This window comes from Pundamilia nyererei, unplaced genomic scaffold (assembly GCF_000239375.1).
Source record: "Pundamilia nyererei isolate P.nyererei 1_Seehausen unplaced genomic scaffold, PunNye1.0 scaffold00026, whole genome shotgun sequence".
Taxonomy (NCBI): domain Eukaryota; kingdom Metazoa; phylum Chordata; class Actinopteri; order Cichliformes; family Cichlidae; genus Pundamilia; species Pundamilia nyererei.
The window spans coordinates 2,447,709-2,467,591 of record NW_005187427.1 but is presented as its reverse complement, the minus strand read 5'-3'; the positions used below and the strand labels follow the sequence as shown (position 1 = coordinate 2,467,591).

Sequence of the window (19,883 nt, the reverse complement as noted above, 5' to 3'; positions counted from 1 at the left end):
CTCTGTGCTGTAGTACACTAACACTGCCAACAAAGCTGCCTGCTAATCACCCTGACAGCCTCCATGTACATACTTGGACTGAGACACAACATCAAAGCCAGTGACAGATAAGTGATAGCTGCTGAGATGTATGATGTATTTCAGGGGTTTGACTAGATAGTTTTGTTTTTATTTTAACCTACTTATGACTGATTGTGAGCTCAGATTTTGTGGATGGACAAACTACAAGCAAACTCCCTTGCGCACAGAGATTTCTCCAGATTCTCTAAATCCTTTGATAATATGTACTGTAGGCGATGAAATATTTGCAATTTTATGTTGAGGAACATTATTCCACAGTTTGTAGATGCAGTTATATTAGCTATAAAATGTTTCACCACCTGTTTCTTTTTAGTGTCACTGACTTTTCCGATTTTTTTGTTGACCCCCCCCCATCCCAACTACTTGATCCTCGTATGCAGTAATTGACAAAATCTCTAAATATCAAGCAAAAATTGAGTAAAAACCAAAAACATTCAAAATATTAGGAAATGAATTTTTATTTGTTGAAATCATAGCTTTATTTCTATGGTAGACAATAAGATATAGCTGCCTCAGTACCTGAAGGAATATGTGTTGCTTGGTTCAGATCGACTTGATGAATCAAAGCAGGCTTTACAAATGAGAAAATAACCTGTTCACATTAGAAGTCATGTTACTGAGACTGAACACAATTTGAGCCACCTAAACAAAAATAAATATATAAAATCAAAGATCAGTCTCTCCAGCATTGGTAGAGCGGTGGAGGTAAAGTTCCTCAAGAGACGCTGCGTTCCCATCCATCAGCCTTCATCAGTTTACACATCAGAGGAAAGAATAATCCCATAGGTCAACCTCAGATTATCATACAGTACATAATTTAAAAAAATATTGCTAATTTATCACTGATGCTGCATCATCAATCAGATAATCTCATGCCGTCAAAAATCACCATTGTTTTATTATTCTGCTCTAGTGTTGAATCAATCTCCCAAAGGTACTCAGATATGATATGTAACAGCTGCATAATTTAAACCAACTCAGGCTGCAACTTAATTTAATAAAAACATTTGCATAATTAAGTCATGAAATAAAGCTTTTAAGTAAAAATGTAACTTTTCTAAATAAAAGGGTAAATAAACATTTAACAAAATTGGAAAACTTTAGTAGAGTTAAGATTAAAATAATAAAAAGAGGTTAAAAATATATAATTATTTGTATAAAAAAGAAAAAAAAGCTTTTTTTTAAATATCAAAGTGCTATGTGGCTCGGGAGGGGGGGCACCGTCAAACTTGGAAAGGAAGCAAATAAACAGGCCTAAAAAAAACAAAAAAAACAAAACAAAAAAAAAACAACCCCAAAACAAACACCCCCCAAAAAATCTGGAGTTGATGTGAACCAAAAGAAGGTTGTAAAGTAAGGGGAAGAAGGCCTTTACAGGTAGAACAGTAACTTTGCACTAAAGAGAAACATTCAAATCTAATTTTGGTAACGCAAGTGATTCCCCACAGCTTCAGCTCAGCTGCCAAGAACAAGCCACAAGATCAGAATAAGACCCCCCAAAAAATCCTGACACCTTCAGAGTCAATGAGGACAAGTGCAAAGAAGAAACTAAAATAATACTAAATTTTACATTAGCCAAATCTTTTAGGAAAAACAAAATCTTGAAATGTTATGGTTAGCGAGGAGCATCTGGGTCCCACAATGTCCTTGTAGACGAAAGGTGGACGGTGTGAATAAAATGTCCTCCTAGTTGACAGCAGGGTGCAGTGGGGGGCACGACGAGATGTCCTCCTGCTCAAACGAATCATCGCGATTGCTCCCCTCTGCCCCGGGAGTCGCTTCCTCGTTATAGAGATTTCTGAATCCGTCGTAATACTCGTCCGAGTCCCCCTGCTGTCCATTGCCCCGGTCCCTCCCGGACTCTCGTAAGTGCCGCGTGGGGCTTTGGGCTCGCTCTTCCTCCTGGATCTGAGTGCTGTTGAAAATGTAGACTGCGTTGGTTGTCAGGGAGAACTCCAGGCTGTGCAGGTACTCGTCCACCACCTCTTTGCAATGGATGAACTCCGCACTGTCAACCTGGGAGATGGGAACAAGAAGAAGCATGATAATGTGTGTGAGATGAACAAGAAAAAGAAGAGACAAGCATGATGTAAATGATGGCCTACAGACTATATTGTTGATTCTACTTTAGTCTATTATACTTCAGATGGTCCCACTGCCAGAGTAGGAAAGTTTTTCTTGTGACTTTGGTGTGTTAGTGTGCTTTTAAATGGAAATTGCAACAGAACACAAACAATGAAGACACATAGTGTTTAAACAACATTTTGTTAGTTACTTCCTGTACAGGCTTGTTGCCAGGGTTACTGCTAATAAGTTACTTTTCTAATTAAAGATTTGACATGGCAGCAAATAAGAGTTCAATCCAATACTCTAGGACAGCGGTCCCCAACCCCCGGGCCTCGGACTGGTACCGGGCCGCGAGAGTTGAGGCTTAGGTGTGAAATGTATGGTTTTCAGGGTTTTTATTGGTTTTCAGCGTTATTCTGTTATCGTTTTTATCGTTAACTTTGTTTTCCTGGGTCTTTTCACGTGTGTTATGAATAAATCTTTTTTCGGTACCGGTACTAGTTTTATTTTGTTGTATTTATCGGCGACACCTTAAAGGCCGGTCCGTGAAAATATTGTTGGGCATAAACCGGTCCGTGGCACAAAAAAGGTTGGGGACTGCTGCTCTAGGATTTAAAGCATCTCGAGGCTGAGCTTTTTGTGAATTGGTGGTATACAAATAGAAATACCTGACGTGCAACAGTTTCTACAATCAAATGTTTGTCATTATGGCTGTGTCCTATGGCCTCAGCTTTATTTCTTACGCATAGATGAGAAGCTGAGAGCACAGTGGACATCAGTGACTGACATGACATTGATTCGATCAGGGAAAAAAACAAAACAAAAACAGGGTTGCAAAGCAGCTTGCAGATTTACAGCTATGGGCAAGCTTTTGGGATTTTTCCAGTTGGATTTTGAGAGACTGCTTTGCTACGACTCATGGAGTGCCTGGACTGAAAGTGCTAGATTTTCAACATATATTACATTTCTCTGCATGAGTTCAACAAACCGACCAATACTGTCCAAGTTTTTGCCCATGTTTTCCATTATCACGTTTGCGGTAAAATCTACTTGAGCTAAAAATCAACCACTAATTGCAGAATACATGAAACTGTTGGTTGGGCTGTAGTATGTGTTAATCCCTGAATATCTTGCGTTAAGATGTTTAATGTGACCAGAGAAAGTAGTAGGCGCTTTTTCTTACTTGTGCTTTCTTCAGCAGATCTGTTAACATGGAGAACCAGTCGGGTGTGAGTGCCTCCAGCTCCAAAGTGATGATGGCCAAAGCCAATGTGGAGCCCTTGAACTGCCAAAGCTGGTGGCAAGCCATACAGTGTTGCACCTGCCTGGTCCACAACGCCACCTGGAGGCCGGGAGGTCTCTTCTGATTCCCCAGCCCAACGGGGGGGACACCAGGGTCCGTTGCAGGGTACCAGCCGACACCGGATCCGAGACCGATGGACGGAATGAGGTGGGGGTGGCTGGAGACGAGCATGGCGTGGAACTAGGATGGACCAACGGGGGGGAAAGAAAATAATAGAGACCAAAATGTTACCATAACGATGTCATTGTTATCTCATTGTCTGTCCACCCATTGCCCACTCCTAACCTGCTAGATTTATATCAAGTATACCAGTGCATTTAACTGCACATCATTCATCCCTTTTACACAAATTTCTCACCAACAAAGACGTGATCAATCTGCCGATTGATCATCCACTCTTCAAAGGTGAGTGTAGAGGTCCAAACCTGAAGCTCTAGCAGTGCAGGTTTTGCTAATGAAGCCCGCCAAACCCCCCTCCTCTTTGTCCGACTGCTTATTGTAATCTCGTTTGTATCGTATTGTATGTGCAGTGCTTTTCTGTGTTACCGTTTGTGGGAGGTAACTGACAAACCTGAGTTGGGGCTCAGTGGAAAAAGAAGGTGGTTTCAGTTTTTCCAAATAGCAACATAAACTAATTAATCTGCTTCACTAAAACCAGTGAGTACAGGCTGAATAAGCTGGCTCAGTCTTTTGGTTTAGATGAACATCCTGAGAATCAAAAAGGAACGCATTCATCCAGCTTTTGTTTCAAACCCTGTCATTCATTTAGTCACATAGCGTTTGGGTCATCTGCTTTATTTCGTCTTTTACGCCGTAGCAAATATAAGCCATGGGATTTAAAGAAAGTGGGATGTTCCTGGAGCTGCAGATTCAGCGGTGTGGCGCTAAAGTCAATATAATTTCTTGAGTCCCCCCCTCACCACTACACTTCTTTCTGGAGTCCTTTTCAGGGTAATGTAGCAGTAAAGATGGTTTTTAGCATCACACAGCTGATAGTGCTTCTCCAGGAGTTTCACATGGATGTTGAACGACGAGAGGTAACACGAAGAAAACTCTGTAAATCCTCTTATTTATTCATATCAAAGTGTCATGGTGGAGCGTCTGTGACAAATTAATCGATAGAGTCTATTGTTAGCCGTTTTGTAGACAACGGTAGAATACAGTTTTATTTAGTGAAGGGAAACTTCTTCAGGGCCGGGGGAATGTAATTGTGACATACTTAAAAGTATAGTTAAAGTATTTATTTGAATAGTACAAAGAGAGAAAATTTCTTTATTTTATTATAGTTTTTATTAATACATCATGTCTTTATTTTAAAAGTCTTGGATTTTGTAATACCTGAAAAGTCAAGCGCTAGGACAATAATAGAGCCACAATAAGAACTGCACTCGGTAAACCTGTGACACAAATATCAGCCTGGAGGGGAAGTGCCATTTTTTTTTTTCTTTTTCTTGTAAGTTTAGTGGGGATTCAGCCTGAATGTGCCAAGCTGCTTTTTGGGGGGGACAGTTTATGGTTGGTGGCTTTAAGAAGCAGTCCTACACTGCTCTCAGAATCACAACGATGTTATTTATACATTTGTTGGGAATGTTGGTGGTCGTTGAGGTGTGGGTTGAGACAGAATCCATGAGAAGACAAAAATAAAAATATTTAACTTTTCTAAAAAGTCAAAATGCATTTGAAAGTGTGCATCACGAGTCGTAGGTAAAACTCGTAAAGCATGTGGCTGAATTCAGTTTAACCATTTGTCAAGGCTGTATTCATAAAGCTTCCAGCTTCTGGCCTACAATCTGCTTTATTTCTATCACATGGATAAAGATTTTTCTTTAGAGCACCTTCACAGGCGAGACGTTTACCTCAGTCCCGTGAATTTTTGCTCTTTGACTTTCACTTAAAAGCATTATGAATACAGCCCGAGGCCCAACTGCACGAGGGGGGATCCAAATAATGTGTGTGTGTTGACAGCTCAGTGAGCGGTTACCTCCTCAGGCAATGACTTGGGAAGATTTAACAAGTAGTGCCACGGATCCAAGCCGTAAACACAACACGGAGCTTTTGAGCGGTTACCCCAGATATAATTTTAGAGATCCTTGATCTTTATACCCTCCTGGCCGCTCATCTTTTAGGTCTCCACAGCGAGGCTGCAGGGTTAGTCAGAAGTGCCTTGGCCTGATATGCAACGTATGTTACTTTGCTTGCAGCTTGCACATGCAGCCTTCTGTGTTAGAGAAGCCTCATAACGCTTGACTTATTGCTTAAAAAACACAAAAACTTGATTTTGTCCACTATGGAGATCTGCAAGTCAAATCTTTAGATCACAAAGTGGCACTAAAGCTTTATTTTAATGTCAAGTTTAATTCTTTCATCTGTTTACTCTGCAATGGACAAATTTAATAGTCTATGAATCACTAAATGTCATCTTTGCCAATGAATTAGAAGGAAAGCGAGAGAAAAAAAAGTCTGGATTAAATCTTTGGAGGATTTATTTAAAATCTGCATTTAAGAACCTGAAAAACAAAATATTTGGAATTTTTGCTCATTAAAAATAAAGAAATCAAATCTGATTTCTAAAACAGTGGCATGAAGAAAAACACAATCCAGCTTTCCAGATATGCTTTTAGTGAAATCCAGGATTTCTTTATCAACTGAATGGAGTTTGTTATATTAATATATATAACTGTAGCCACATTGAGTCATATCAAATAAATGCACAATCACTACAAGGACCAATTCTTTTCTTTAGGGGGAGGTGAAGGTGTGAGGGTTTGTGAATGCCATCTTGAAGCAAACATGATGCAAGCATGACAGTTTTATGTGCGCTTTTGTACCACATGTGTTTTTATGCAAGACCAGGAGCTGAATTCATGAAGCATTTCGAGTTCAGGTCCAGATTACAAAAAAGAAAGAAAAAAAAAACCATTTCTGTCTGCTTGTCAATTTGCTGAATTCTCTCTTACTATGTGAACGAAGTCGATGGGTGTTGCGGTGTACAAGTCCCAGTGCAGCTTGTCTAGAATGATCCTCTCCATGCGAAGAATCTCCGCTGTTGAAAAGTTGCATCCACTCTGCACAACCAGGCCTTTAACAGAGCCTATAACCTGTTAAACACACACAGACAAAAGGGAAATTAATAAACAATGTTTTGAAAATGCACTGAAGTCGGAGGCGTTTATTTATTTATGTATTTCTATTTTTAAAATCATTATTAGCGATCATGTGCAATAAACTTGTGATTTTGTTGCCTTTGCCTTGAAACTGCAATAAGTCGGAGTCAGTCTGCAATCAGTTTGCAACTGGTTGGCAACTACATGCAGTTTGTTTTAACATTGCAATTAACTGATAAATCGGTGAACATCCAATTCTGTTGCCATCTACTTGCTAAATTAAGTGTCCAGTCAGAACCTCAGTTTTGAAAATTCCATAAATAGTGACGTAGTTGCTGCCAGAATATTACCAGAATACATACAGTTAACTAGTCTCCTGCTGAAAAGAGATGTGTTGCAGAGGAGTTGCAGTAATTTTCGTAGACTGTATCAGATTGATTGCAAGGTTTTGGAAATCTGGACGTTTATAAATCAGTTTAACAGTCAGTCTGAGTGTGATTGCAGTGAGTCCGAGTCACACCATGATTGTCTGGAGACAGGTTGCCTCACATCAGGCAACCTGTGCAATCACCTTGCAATCCAATGTGGAGGGTGAGGATATCACACGCTCAAGTAGTTGTGTGAAAAAACAACCCAAAAAAAACAACCAAACCCCAACCCAATAATCAGAGTACATAAATTCACTGCAGTCACCTGGCAACCACTGATTTCCCCCCCACAGTTGCAAGGAGGCTGCCCTCCAATTTTACTCTACTGTGACTGAGCCTTAAACTCTTGGTTTCCTTTTTGCATTGTAGCTTAAAGCTTGCTCTTACCTCATCTTCCTCGTTGATTTTGGCAGCCAGAACCAGTGAGGTAAAAGCGATGCATTTCAGGTACTTTGTTTGAGCCTATAAAACACAAGAGGATTTGTTTAGTTTGCCTCCATAAAGAAAGACCCGCGGAAATTAAATCAAACATCACAACTGATAACTTTTAAGTACATGATATGTTGCAACAGTAAAGATCTGCCTCGCTCTCACCTCTTTGTTCCTGCAGCACTGGATAAACTAACAGGGTGTGCATACAGAATATTAGCTGTGAAATGTGCGCAATGCAACTTTGAATTTTTGGTTGCATATGCAGTTTAATTTAGAACTACAGAATCTATTATTCTAAAGTGTAAACCTTAGTTACTGGGCAAATTAAGCTGTAAACCAAAACAAAAGCCGGACACCACCACTATCACGTGTTGTTGTCTACCTTCACAGTAGACAGCAGACGGTTGAGGACACACACTCCCAGTGCAAAGGTCTCTGGACAGAAACGAAACAGCCTGTTCATTTCTCCAAGCCAAAGGATCATTTCTTGGTGTTGGGATGAAGAGATGTCAGCGCCCTGAGCGGACAAAGGATAAAACAAATTAATGATTTACATGTGCAAAGAACTACATTTTAGATGAAAGAATAAAATGCAACCAGGCGCGAACCAGAACCTGTAAGGTTTTCTGCTGTGGTTATTGCTTTAAGAGGTACAATGACAGCAACATAAAAACCAGATGACAGGCTGCCTTTCTATAATACCAGCTGAACTACTTTGAGATGAAGAGATTTATTGGTTCCTGTCATAAGAATGGCTCCTTTTACTGACCGAATCAAAATTGATTTTCCTGTTGGCATCATTCCATTTTTTATATCATAAAAAAAAAAAAAAAGGGTTTGAGCTGCCTATAAAATGTCTGTGCTTTATAAACATTAAAAAACACCTTTACTCAAGTTGAAAATGCAAAAATGACACCCTACATTTATGCATCCCCTAACAACTATGGGCTCACCTGGATGCATCCATTCTTGAAGACTGGTACCTTCCAGAGGCGAGCCTCTCGGACCAGAGCGGCCTCCAGCAGGCCGTCCAGCCGACGGCTCTCCGCGGCTCCTGGGTTCTTCATCACATCCACAGCACAGGCCAGGCTGCACCCAGGGCACACACACCTGATGGTGGGGGGGAGGGTTGGGTGAGACAAGAAGCTATCACATTCTTTTTCTTCTATTAATTTAATTAGAGAGAGTCAATCGATCCAAGTATCGACAGTAATGCTAGTATTGGTATTGGATTGATACTTGACCTTGTTTCTACCCCCCAAGTTCAATATATTTCTCCTATTAATCAGAAAGGAGACATTTGTCTAAATGCCGCTATTTAATGCAGTATTTTCATAGGATATATAGGATTTCCTAATAAAGACCTCAGCAGTGGGGTCACATTACATGTTTAATTACAACTATTAAATAACAAAATTTCCTGTTTTTCTGCTTCTACTTTAGAATTTGTTTTTTTTAAAATTGTTTCATAGTAAGAAAAAGAAAGTTTTATAATTAGAGGGAAGTCTGGGCAACAAGCTACCAGAGTTTAATCTGTAATTTTACACATTCATTTCTTACAGTTTCAACCCTGAGAGTCGTGCTTACAGATGGATTTCATTTGCTACAGGGGCATTTCTTCATCACGCAGAAAAACTGAGATGTACTTTTGAGATTGCCTACAGAAGGTTAAAGCATCAGTGTCGGTAACACTGGGCCTGCGCTCACTTGGTATTGGCTCGAAACCGAAATTTGCAGCGGCGGTTTTTAGTCTGCTTTGGTAAACAATCTGCTCTACTCAGAAAAAGAAGCGAAGCAGGAAATGAACTGCGCGCTCAAGTCTGCTCGACAACAATAACGCCATTTCCCCAGACTTCCACACTGCTGACAAAATGCAAATTCAAAATCATTTGAAAGTATGGACTTTGTTCTGATGTGCAGTACGTGCAGCACAACGCAGACGGGCTCCAGGCGGGATAATGCCCCGCAGCTGCTCCTGCAGCCTCTTGCACAGTTGCTGCTGCTGCAAACAAAAACATTTGTTCCCGTTAACCCTCCACTTTAGCTCTCGCACAGTCTTACCTCTGCGATTTTAAAAGCCGAGTGTCTCTCCGACGGCAGGTGCATTTATACGGCTTTTAAATTAATCCATATCCATCGAAAGCATCCAGAAAACAAACAACAGAGGATGATGCTGTTCGTGAAGTCAATCTCGGAAGAAAAACCAGGTCGGAAAGAATACACGGAGATCCACCGCATTATATACGAAGAGCAGATAAAAAATTTAAAAAGTAAAAAAGGCGCCGAGTACCGAAAAAGCTGAGGGAGGCTGTAAAATGAGAGCAAAATTTAAAATAAAAAAAAAGGTGGGAATCGTAAAAAAATCTGGGAGGATTTGAAGGCAGGCTGTGTTTTGAACGACTAGACTCCGCCCACTGGCGTGACGTAACGCCGCCTGATAAACGGAAATGTGTTAGTGGGTCAGACATACGGGACCCGTCACACAAAATGGGCGAGCGAGCTCTGGAAATGGAAGATTTGTGCTGTGTGCAGCAAGAAAGTGATGATGTTTGCTGAAATATAAGGAGCTGCTCTCGGCTTATGCTGTGTGGGAATCATTCCTGCACAGAGGCAGAAGGATGAACAGCAGCTGCTCTTTCTACCTGAAAAATATTTCCATTTGCGCAGGGTATTTGAGTCCCATCCATTCCTCTTCTCACTGCTGGGATGCTAGATTCCTGGTCCTGTCCCTTTTCTTTCCCCTCCCCTCCCCTCCAAAGTCCTTTGATACAGCTCATTCCCCACAGGGCTGTGAGATCCTGCAGCCGCACAACTCTGTGGCTGTGTCTGATTTTACACTTGGACCTTTTCAGTTTGATGAGGTGGTTCAGGGACCTGTTTAAGATGCCTCCTAGGTGAGGTGTTTCAGGCATGTCCTACTGAGGAAAGGCCTCAGGGAAGACCTCTCTCTTGGCAGACTGTGGGACACCTTGGTGTCCCCCCTCCTGGATGAGGTGGAGGAGGTGGCCAGCAAGATAAAGACAAGGAGGTTTCAGTGTGTGAAAATGGATAGATGGACCTTTTCAGGTAGATCTTTTGTATAGTTGTGGGATAGAAAGCACACGTGTAATATGTATGCCTGCAAGTAAGGGGAAATCTTTAGTTTGACAGTGGTGTGGCTGGAGATGAGTCTCAGGGCTGATTTGCAAGAGAAGGTTAGCAGTAAGATTAAAAGGGAAGGTTTATATTATGGTGGTGAGACCTGCTACGATGTATTGTTCGCCCACAACTGGTGCAAAACACTGCAGCTAGATTTTAATCTGATGCAACCAACCAGAGCATGTCATCCCAATTTTAGCTTCCCTTAACTGTCTTCCAGTTCATTTACTAATCTATTTAAAAAAAAATAAATTAATATGTCTTTAAGTCTCTTAGTGGTTGTGCCCCCTTTTATCTGTCTCAGATGGTGCACCCATATGTCTTGCCTTTTTGTCTCAGGTCAGACAGAGGTGCTGAATATGGAGCTGCCAGGCAGGAGGAAAAGAGGAAGACCATAGAGAAGTGGCGAGAAGGAGGAGGACACTAGCGATTGGGTGAGATGGTTGACCCCTAAAGAGAGCAGCCAGATGAAGAAGAAGAGTTTTGTTAACCTTTCTCTCACTGACATCAAAGTTCACCTGAACAACAAACATTAAGTTTAGTGTGCAGCAGTCTTGATGTGGTAATTTCTTTGTGTTAAGTTTTCTTTGGTAATACTGTGGATAATGTACCGCTAAGACACTGTTTACCTTTAGGACTACTCCTGCATTCTTAATCTGTAAACCTGAAATCGAATCTGCCTGAAATTCTTTCCACAAGCCCGAAACCTGCAGTTCTCTGTAGCATTTAACATTTTGTGATGGCTGAAATGAATGTTAGTTCATGTACCACGGAGAGAAATGTGCATCTAGGATTTTAATTTCCCTCAATCACATTACTCTGGCGAACTAGCTACAGGTTTTATGTCAGCTCAAGTCTGTAGACATGCGTAGTCTTACTGTTTGCTTTGAAGTTGTGTGCATAGAGGCAACGTGTTGGGGGTGGTCAACAGGGGCCATTAGCTGAGTTTAACACTGTTTAATCTGGTGCTGTCTGAGCTTATAGTTTAGCTGTTTTAGCCTAATGAAGGAGAGTCTGAAATTGCGATCTTAGACATAAACCACTTCTACGAACAGCATTGGCAGCAGTATTAGCTTGATAGGCAGTGGACCACCATATAGTAGAGCTGAATTTGATCTCTAAAAACACAGAGCCCAGCCATCACTGGATTGTTTTTAAAGCCTATGCAACTTTTAATATACAAAAATACTATATATGGAAGATGGAAGCCTTATTTGGTATGCATCCAAATGAAAAGATGGCTTAGCCGATGATTTTACAAATATATACATGCTTTAGTGTATACTGACTGCTATGCTATGCCTTTCAACATAAATACACTGCTCAAAAAATTAAAGGAACATTTATTCAAAGTACAGCATCAAGTCAGTTAAACTTCTGGCATATTGAGCAGTGGGCAGTTAGTAGCAGATTAATAGGAGAAATATATTGAACTTGGGGGGTAGAAACAAGGTCAAGTATCAATCCAATACCAATACTAGCACGACACTGCTTTAGTGTCAATGAAATTAACAACAGGTGCACTAAAGGGGCAACAAAGAGATAGCCACCAAAAACAGAAATGCTTTTAGACTTGGCGGCTGCTGACATTTTTGTTGTGTTTTTTTCCACTACTTTTGCATTTGACTAGGGTCAGTATCATTACTGGTAGTATGATGTGATCCTACAGAGATTGCACAGATAGTCCAGCTCCTCCAGGATGCCACGTCATTACGTGCCATTGCCAGAATGTTTGCTGTCTCCCAGCACAGTCTCAAGAGCATGGAGGAGATTCCAGGAGACAGGCAGTTACTCTATGAGAAGACCATAGAAGGCATTCCTTAACCCATCAGCACGCCTGATATCTGCTCTTTTGTGCAAGGAGGAACAGGATGACCTCTGCCCTCTACAGACTGATAATTTTCATTTCTGTCCAATGATGTGGCATCCTTTCTTTCCCGACCCGGTTCATATCCAGCATGGTCATTTTTTCCCCATTGTTTTTTTTGAAAATGTTGTTTTATTTTTTGAGCAGTCTATTTAGGAATGCACTTGTATTTAAAACAAATTCAAGAGTTTGATTTAGATGCATAAAGGTGCTCAAGAATGTATATACACACACATATTATTACCGTATCATACACCATAGCAGGAAAACATAAAAAAAAAATACTTGACTTTCTATGCAACTTGTGCGGATCTGCTGCATGCGATAGCCTGAATGCAGGTATCAAAATGCCACACATTCAAATGAAATTTCCTGTTACATAATTTTTTTGCCAACCTCAGAAAAACAAATGAAACCCCATCGTTGGTATTGCAACACCGCAGGATGTTGCAATCCATACTAAGTATTGCTCAATAAAGCATTTTTATTTTTACAGCAGGTTGTTTACCTCAGTCGCCCTCAGAATCTGCAGAAAACTTGATTATAAGAATTCATGAAAGCTCACCTCTAGTTTTATCCGGTTATGATGAATCACACCTATGTGGGGCTTTTTACAGTAAAACAAGCACTTAATAAGAAACAAAAAATGTCTGAATAAATCAACACAAGGTTCTCAGAGTCTCTAGAAGTATAAAGATGTATGTTTTGTTTGTGTGACAGTAAGAAATCACACAGAAATGTGCTTCTTTTGTTTCCACCTTTGTCTTTAACCAGTAAAAACATGGGAGCATTCATCAATGTGTCACCACTGGCAGCAGAATTTGATTAATTGCACCCAAGATGCATTTCATACAGTCTCCCAACCATGGATGGATGATAAGACTATTATTTGGAGTGACTGTTTTCTGACCCTTTTTGCTCCCATTTAGTCAGATCTGGGAGTGATGTCTCTGAACAGGAAGATTACCTTGTGTGGCCTTTAGAAAAGTGAAATTAAGATGCTGTGCAACAAAAACCACGACACCAAACACTGAAAACAGTAAAAGGTGTTTTTGTTGCTTGGTTCTTTAATCCAGCAGCCTGCTTTTGATATGAAACCCTGACAAGCAGTTTGAAGTAGTGCTTGCCCTCACATGAAGAAATAAAATACTTGCTATGTGCTTTAAGTTATTGTTTAAACGCACTTCAGCGTTTAACCAGCCACATGTCATTCTTTTTATTTGCTACTCTGTTGCTACGTTCAGCTGCCATAAAGGCAAACACCTGTGTTTAATGACAGGTTAAATTTAAAATCTGTTTTTTAGCCAATAACTAATGGTACTGTGAGAGGCTGTGCTGCAGTTATCTTTATTTAACACTTGTATCAGCAGCCTTTCTGCCTTCAGACTGATCTTCAAATGAAACTTTAATACATTTTTAACAGCTAACTGTTTAAATCATTTAGATACAACTACAATACAATTTGATGGAAAACACAAAATCCCCTATTTCACAAATTCTTTTATTTCAGCAGTTGAATAATGATACAATACCAACAACCAACAGCAACAGCTGGCATCAATCACCACCAATAACAACTGACGAACAGCAGAAACCAACAATAATAAACTACAACAACTAACAATAAATAACAAGCAACCAACTACAACAACCAACCACTACAACTACCAATGACAACTACCAAAAATCACTACAAACACCAACCAACAGTCAATTACAGAGTCAGCCTTCCTGTTCTGTTTATTTAGTCTGTTGGTGTCTCCAGCTAGTTAAAGTAAAGTTTTAGTAAACTAAAACTAAACCCTAAAATCATGCTATTCTTATATACTTATATCTTTGTTGGTCTGCCAGTTTTCTCCTCCATCACATAAGCACACTCTCCCAAGATAGAGTCATAAAAGGAATATTTCAAACATGAGGTAAAATTACACTCACATTTAGAGAAAATCAAACAACACAACGGCTCTAGGAGAGAACACATTTGTGTCTCACAGTTTCCTGACTGCTTCTGTGCTTGTGGTTCCTGTCAGGAAAACCTCAGAAATGAAGCGTTAGACCTTCTCTGTCTATTTATACACCAGGCAAACCTTACCTTACACTAGTCAACAAACCACGGGCAGCAAGTGTTTGTTTTCTCCTCTCAGTCGTCTCAAAGTTGACCAATGTGTCTGAACCAAGGTCAAGACAGGAATGTTGATAAGAAACAACAGTCACAGCAAGCAGCATATCTGCATGTTGACAGAGTGTAACTAGCAGAGTGAACACAGTATGTAGTGTATCAAGTCAGGTGTTTGTCTCATATATCTCTTGCTTGTCCTCATTCTCTGAATGTTTAAACTGAGACTAGTTTGAGTTTGTGCAAAGATCTAGAGGTTATGCACACATATATTCTGGGGATGCACATATCAGTACTTTTTTATATCTCCCTCATATGGTGTAATTCTCTTTATTTACCCAATTATCTTCACTTCCTAGAATCTGAAAGCTACCATTCTTTTTCAGTGCTTCTCTTGATTGGACACTTTGTGTTTTATCATAGTTTTGCATTTAAAACTGGTCAAGGCAGCAAAATAAACCTCTGCACTACGTAGAAAATGATATTTAAAATCAGTTTTTCTTTTTATATGCAGTCATTTATGTTTGGCAGCATATCTCCTTTCTTGGACCTCCAGCATCGTTTCACATTAATTCATAGAGGACATAAGACTGGAGAAAGGTAAAAGAGCATGCATCAGCAAGAACAGATAGGACAGATTTAAGCATGGAGGAGGGTTGCAAAGAGGCTTGCAAATGCATACTAACTATAGGCTGGCTACAGCAGCGTAAATATCATAGGCTCTATATGAATCAGCTAAACTATCAGCTGATATGGGCTTGAACTCCTTTTTAACACTTGTTAAGTTACTAAAACATGATGCCTGACTGATTTTTTGCAAGGTTTGTTTCTTGTATTAGCCAAGTTAATATGTAAATTCAGGAATCGATGTCAAACTAATGAAGTTTAATTTCTTTTGTGCAAAATTCCTTTCCTTTACCCTTCATCGGTCACAGCTCAGCAAGCGAACAATGGAGCTTTAATCACTTCACATAACTTGTGACACTCACTTGATTTCACAGTTTCAGACTGCTTGAACTTTTGCACTTTATTACTTTTTTTAAAGACCTGTCTGGAAGGAGGTGTCTTTTTTTTTTTTTTAACAGCCTGCATATAAAAAAGCCAATAATTTCTTTCAGGCATGTGAAAATCATTTCTAGATGGACTTTAAAAAATATCTGTGCTTATTTATTTTCCTGTTTCTTGCAACAGACTATAGATTCACTTCATAAATAAATAAATAAATAAAATAGATTAGATTTACCCAATAATCCCAAATTGTCAAGTGACAATTTTTTTCCCCTAGACCATTCAGTATTTACCTTAGGCTATCTGAGTAACCCAGTAAAATATTTTTTTGCCTTTAACACAGTTTTATTTAACAGAACGTATGTAATTATGCAGTGCTATAGTAAAATCACAAGGGAGTTAAGCCGGAGTGCTTGTACAAGAGTTGAAAACACTTACAGAGCCTCAGGGGTACGCTGGCTTCAGCTTCTTGGATCTTAAGTGGGAAGCAGAGGAGACTCTACATGTTTAGCTTGATGTTTCGGTGATGTTTGAGTGCTGTCTGCTCTGATCAGTTTAACAAGAATTTACAGTGCGTCTGCAGACCTCCTATGTCTCCTGTCTACCCTCGTAGGCGAAGAATGCTCCACACCACACCGTAAATCATTGTCAACGCCGAGCCATCTCTGTCCTGTCAGGAAGGCTTTGTGCACTTGGCTGAGCACATTATATGCCTAAAGTCACATCTGATCTCTGACTTTGATCACTGCTGGGGCCAAACTGAGATGGCTGATCTTTTTGAGGCCCCTCTAGAGCAACGTCACCTCCACATTACAGCTCACATAGGCATGCCCAGATTTTTGGGAATTCCCTTTTTGGACATAATGTACAAAAAAAAGTCCCCATAGATGACAGCTGTTATCAGACAGCAGCTGATAATGAGAAAATAATTGATCACTGATTGTCAGATCTCATCCTGCAGTAGTTTCATACCATGCGTTTTAAGTATATAACCAGACTGTTGTTACTAAGGCCAATATTTTGTTCCAAAGTAAAATCTCTTAAAAACTGATGAATGCACGACCCAGACAGAGCCTCCAGAGGATGAATTATACTGACCTTGGTGGTACTCTGATTTTTTTTTTTGCCTTTAAGTGAAGACATAAATGTCCTCTTGAGAATGAATTGCAAAACATTTTATAATCCATTTAACATTTAAAGTTCAGTACCTACAAATCTAATTACCTTCACGCTGGCCTCAACTGTTCTTTGAGATTAGTGATAAGCAGCGAACGTTAGCTTTCTAGCATGGTTCACAGTACCCCCTTCTAGTGCTGTCATCCTGGGCTTGTTGGTTTGCTGACATTATGTCTTCAACGTCATGTTTTATTTTATTCATTACACTCATAAATCTTGAAGGAATAGGATTTTTCATGCTTTATTGATCCCACAAGGGAAACTATTGTCTTACAGCAGCAGGATAAAAAATAAAAACAGTGTATTCTAAAATAAGTAAAGTGCCACACATGCATAGTAAGGGCCTTATACTATGAGATAGTGGAAAAATAGTCCTTTATATATACCACAGTGATAAAGAGTGAAGAAAATAAAACATAAATGTGAGGTAAAGTAAAAAAAGAGAGGAAAAAGTAATACTGAGATTGTGGAAGATGGGAATGGAAATCATATTAATAAAAACAAATTGTTTTTATCCACCTAGTGACCGAGGTGATCATTTGGTCCATATGAAGTCCATCTCAATGCCAAGAACTCAAGGTGTTATTGGTAGGACAGCAAGGTTAAAGCATATAAAATTTACAGAGACATAAAGGTGATAAAAGTATAAAATCTTCACATTTGAGAGGCTTAAACAAGAAAATATTTGATTTGTTTGTTATAATGTCGTCCACTTTTTTCCACCTGGGGCTGGGTATACCAGGGTGAGAGGCAGGGTATACTCTGGAGTCTGGACAGGTCCCCAGTCTATTACAGGCCTCAGTCAGTCAGTGGATTCAAACCCTGTTTTTGGTGAGGTGATGGTGCTAACTAGCTTTTTAACCAACGTTAGTCTCATGTTTAATGGTTTGCTCATAAATGGACCCGGTTAATCCTTTGATGACATATTTTATGACTTATTATGAATATTGATGTCATATAAGTCCATAATCTCAACATCATTATATGTTCATTTCACTTTAATTGAAGTTATATGACATAACAAAAAGAAGAGGCGTTAGTTAAATAAGATCTTCAAGAGGAAAAATGTGCATTAATGATGTTTAAACGCTAACATCTGACATTTTGCTCTGCTGCAGAATGTATTCAAAGTCTGACTGTACTATTAATCTATAGAACACTTCCCATAGTGCACATGCGTACAGTAAAGCAGTTCAAGCCGAATATTTAATGCTTCCAGTAAAATAGACCAGACTGTGTATTCTGCACTTATTCATCGACTTTTCATAGTGCAGATACGAGAAGGGTAAATGGAAGCTGGCCATCGAAATGCTGCTGGAATCACTAAAGGCAAATAGGCTTACTTCCTGCCAGCTGACATAAAATTAACTTGAGCCATCAAACATCGCTGCATTTTCCCTCCACCACTGGGGGGAGACAGAGGCCAGCTCATAGGTGTTCCAAGCAGTCTCACCATTCAGCTGATTTTCATTAACCTCAGTCATGTTTTCTTTCATTTTCTTCATCATCTCTGTGATACGAAGATCAAGTGCTGAACTTAACACCCATTCCATGAACCTTTTTTAATAAAAGTACATTCCTTTTTTTGTTCCTCCTCCGGAGCACCTTACTGTCATTGGCTCTCTGATGTACGGTTTCACCCCAGCTTTAATGCATAACTTCAAGAGGGCAATACTTCATATAGTTAGAGAAGCATTAGAGAAGAAAGGGTTGAAGACAGCCTGACCATCATCTCCATCTGAATAATGAAAAAAACCCCACTGTGTTACTTTCTCCCCTGCCTTTACGCCTTTATTAAAGGTTGTACGCTGAAGATGGAAAACATCGAGGTAATAACATTGAGGCCAGCTCAATCAATTTCATGGGCTGTTTAATGGAGAGGTGGCAGGTTGTCCTATTACTTTGTACAGTCAGTGTGTCTGATGAGACATAATGGACGGAAATAAAACAGTGGAAGGTTACATCACCTGTCCGTGTCTTCTTAAATCCAAAGACGGCAAATAGAATCTCTTTTCTTTGAGTGACGATCGTTAATTTTGTTGCTCAAAAAGGAAAAAAAAAAAAGCAGGAGGTAATCACTAGAGACTGAGTCACCGTCTTTTCTATTATTGCTACATAAATATATGCAGGAACTCAGCATATGCAAATGAGTCAAGCATCTTGACTGATAAATAAATTGTGCAGAGCTGTTTCCGTGCACTCCCACTGCAGTGTAACCAGAGTGCAGTTTTATGCAGAATACTTTTGCAGAGTGCATACAAGTTTTCTGTTTGAACTTGCATATTATCTAGTCTTTACTATTATGTCCTCCGGTGGGCTCTCACTTTGTCCTTTTACAGAGGTAAGCGTGAGTCACATTTACTTTTGTGGAAGTAAAACACTGGAGAGGAGAAAGTTGCTTCACAGAAAGCAGTTTTGTTATTCATCACAGAGCACCAAGTGTTGATGCCGGGGCTGGTTTTGATCAATAGGGGGCAGTGTGGGTTCACAGAGGCTGCGCTGCTTTAAGTGAAAAGGGATAGTGAACAAAAGCTCTCTTGAGTACAAAGAGAGGAAAATATTATATAATAAAATCATCTTGGAAGCAGAGCAGCGGTCGCCTAGGAATTTCTGGAAACTCAATAGCTTTCATTGTTGAAGTATGAGTTTTCTATCCCCGATTCTTCTGGTGCCTTTCACCTTTTAGGCTTATGTTAAAACAACCTTGATCCAGCTCAAACCTTTTCATTTTAGCATGTGTGCTCAGTTTAGTTTGTGTTTGCTCTGTGTCTCTCTCTCGGCATTAGATTCTGTGACTGGAGTGCCAGCCGTGGATTTTATTTTACCTTTTATATTTTGATTGTCGCGTCCTTAACTCTCAAGTGCATCTCGCTGGTAAATCTGAAAGCAAAGAGTCAATGATTTACTCAGTGAGAGCAGTTTATTTAGGTTTACCTAATCAGACAAATCAAGCATCACGCTCACTCATTTGAATAATTTCAGTGTGAGTGACTTGGTTCCAGTCTCTTTCTGACTGGCTGAGGCGCTTGTGGAACCCTTTGTTGAATGCCAGTTAACTTTAAAATTAAATTCTAATCACTAGTCTCATGCAAGTTAAAATGGAATAAGCAAATTTCCATTTAAATCGTTTTTTTTCTGTTGCATAGCACCTCGGGTGAAGAAT

General features: G+C 39.7%; 1 protein-coding gene across 1 annotated transcript in view; it reads left to right on the top strand.

Moving 5' to 3' along the window:
• The window catches only part of septin8a (septin 8a), a 37,204-nt gene extending 33,612 nt beyond the window's left edge, over positions 1–3,592 (top strand). The window contains exon 10 of the mRNA XM_005727762.2: positions 3,350–3,592. Coding sequence (XP_005727819.2) covers positions 3,350–3,515 — 166 coding nt within the window. The 3' untranslated portion in view covers positions 3,516–3,592. The remainder of the gene's footprint in view (positions 1–3,349) is intronic.
• The last annotated feature ends 16,291 nt before the right edge of the window (positions 3,593–19,883 follow it).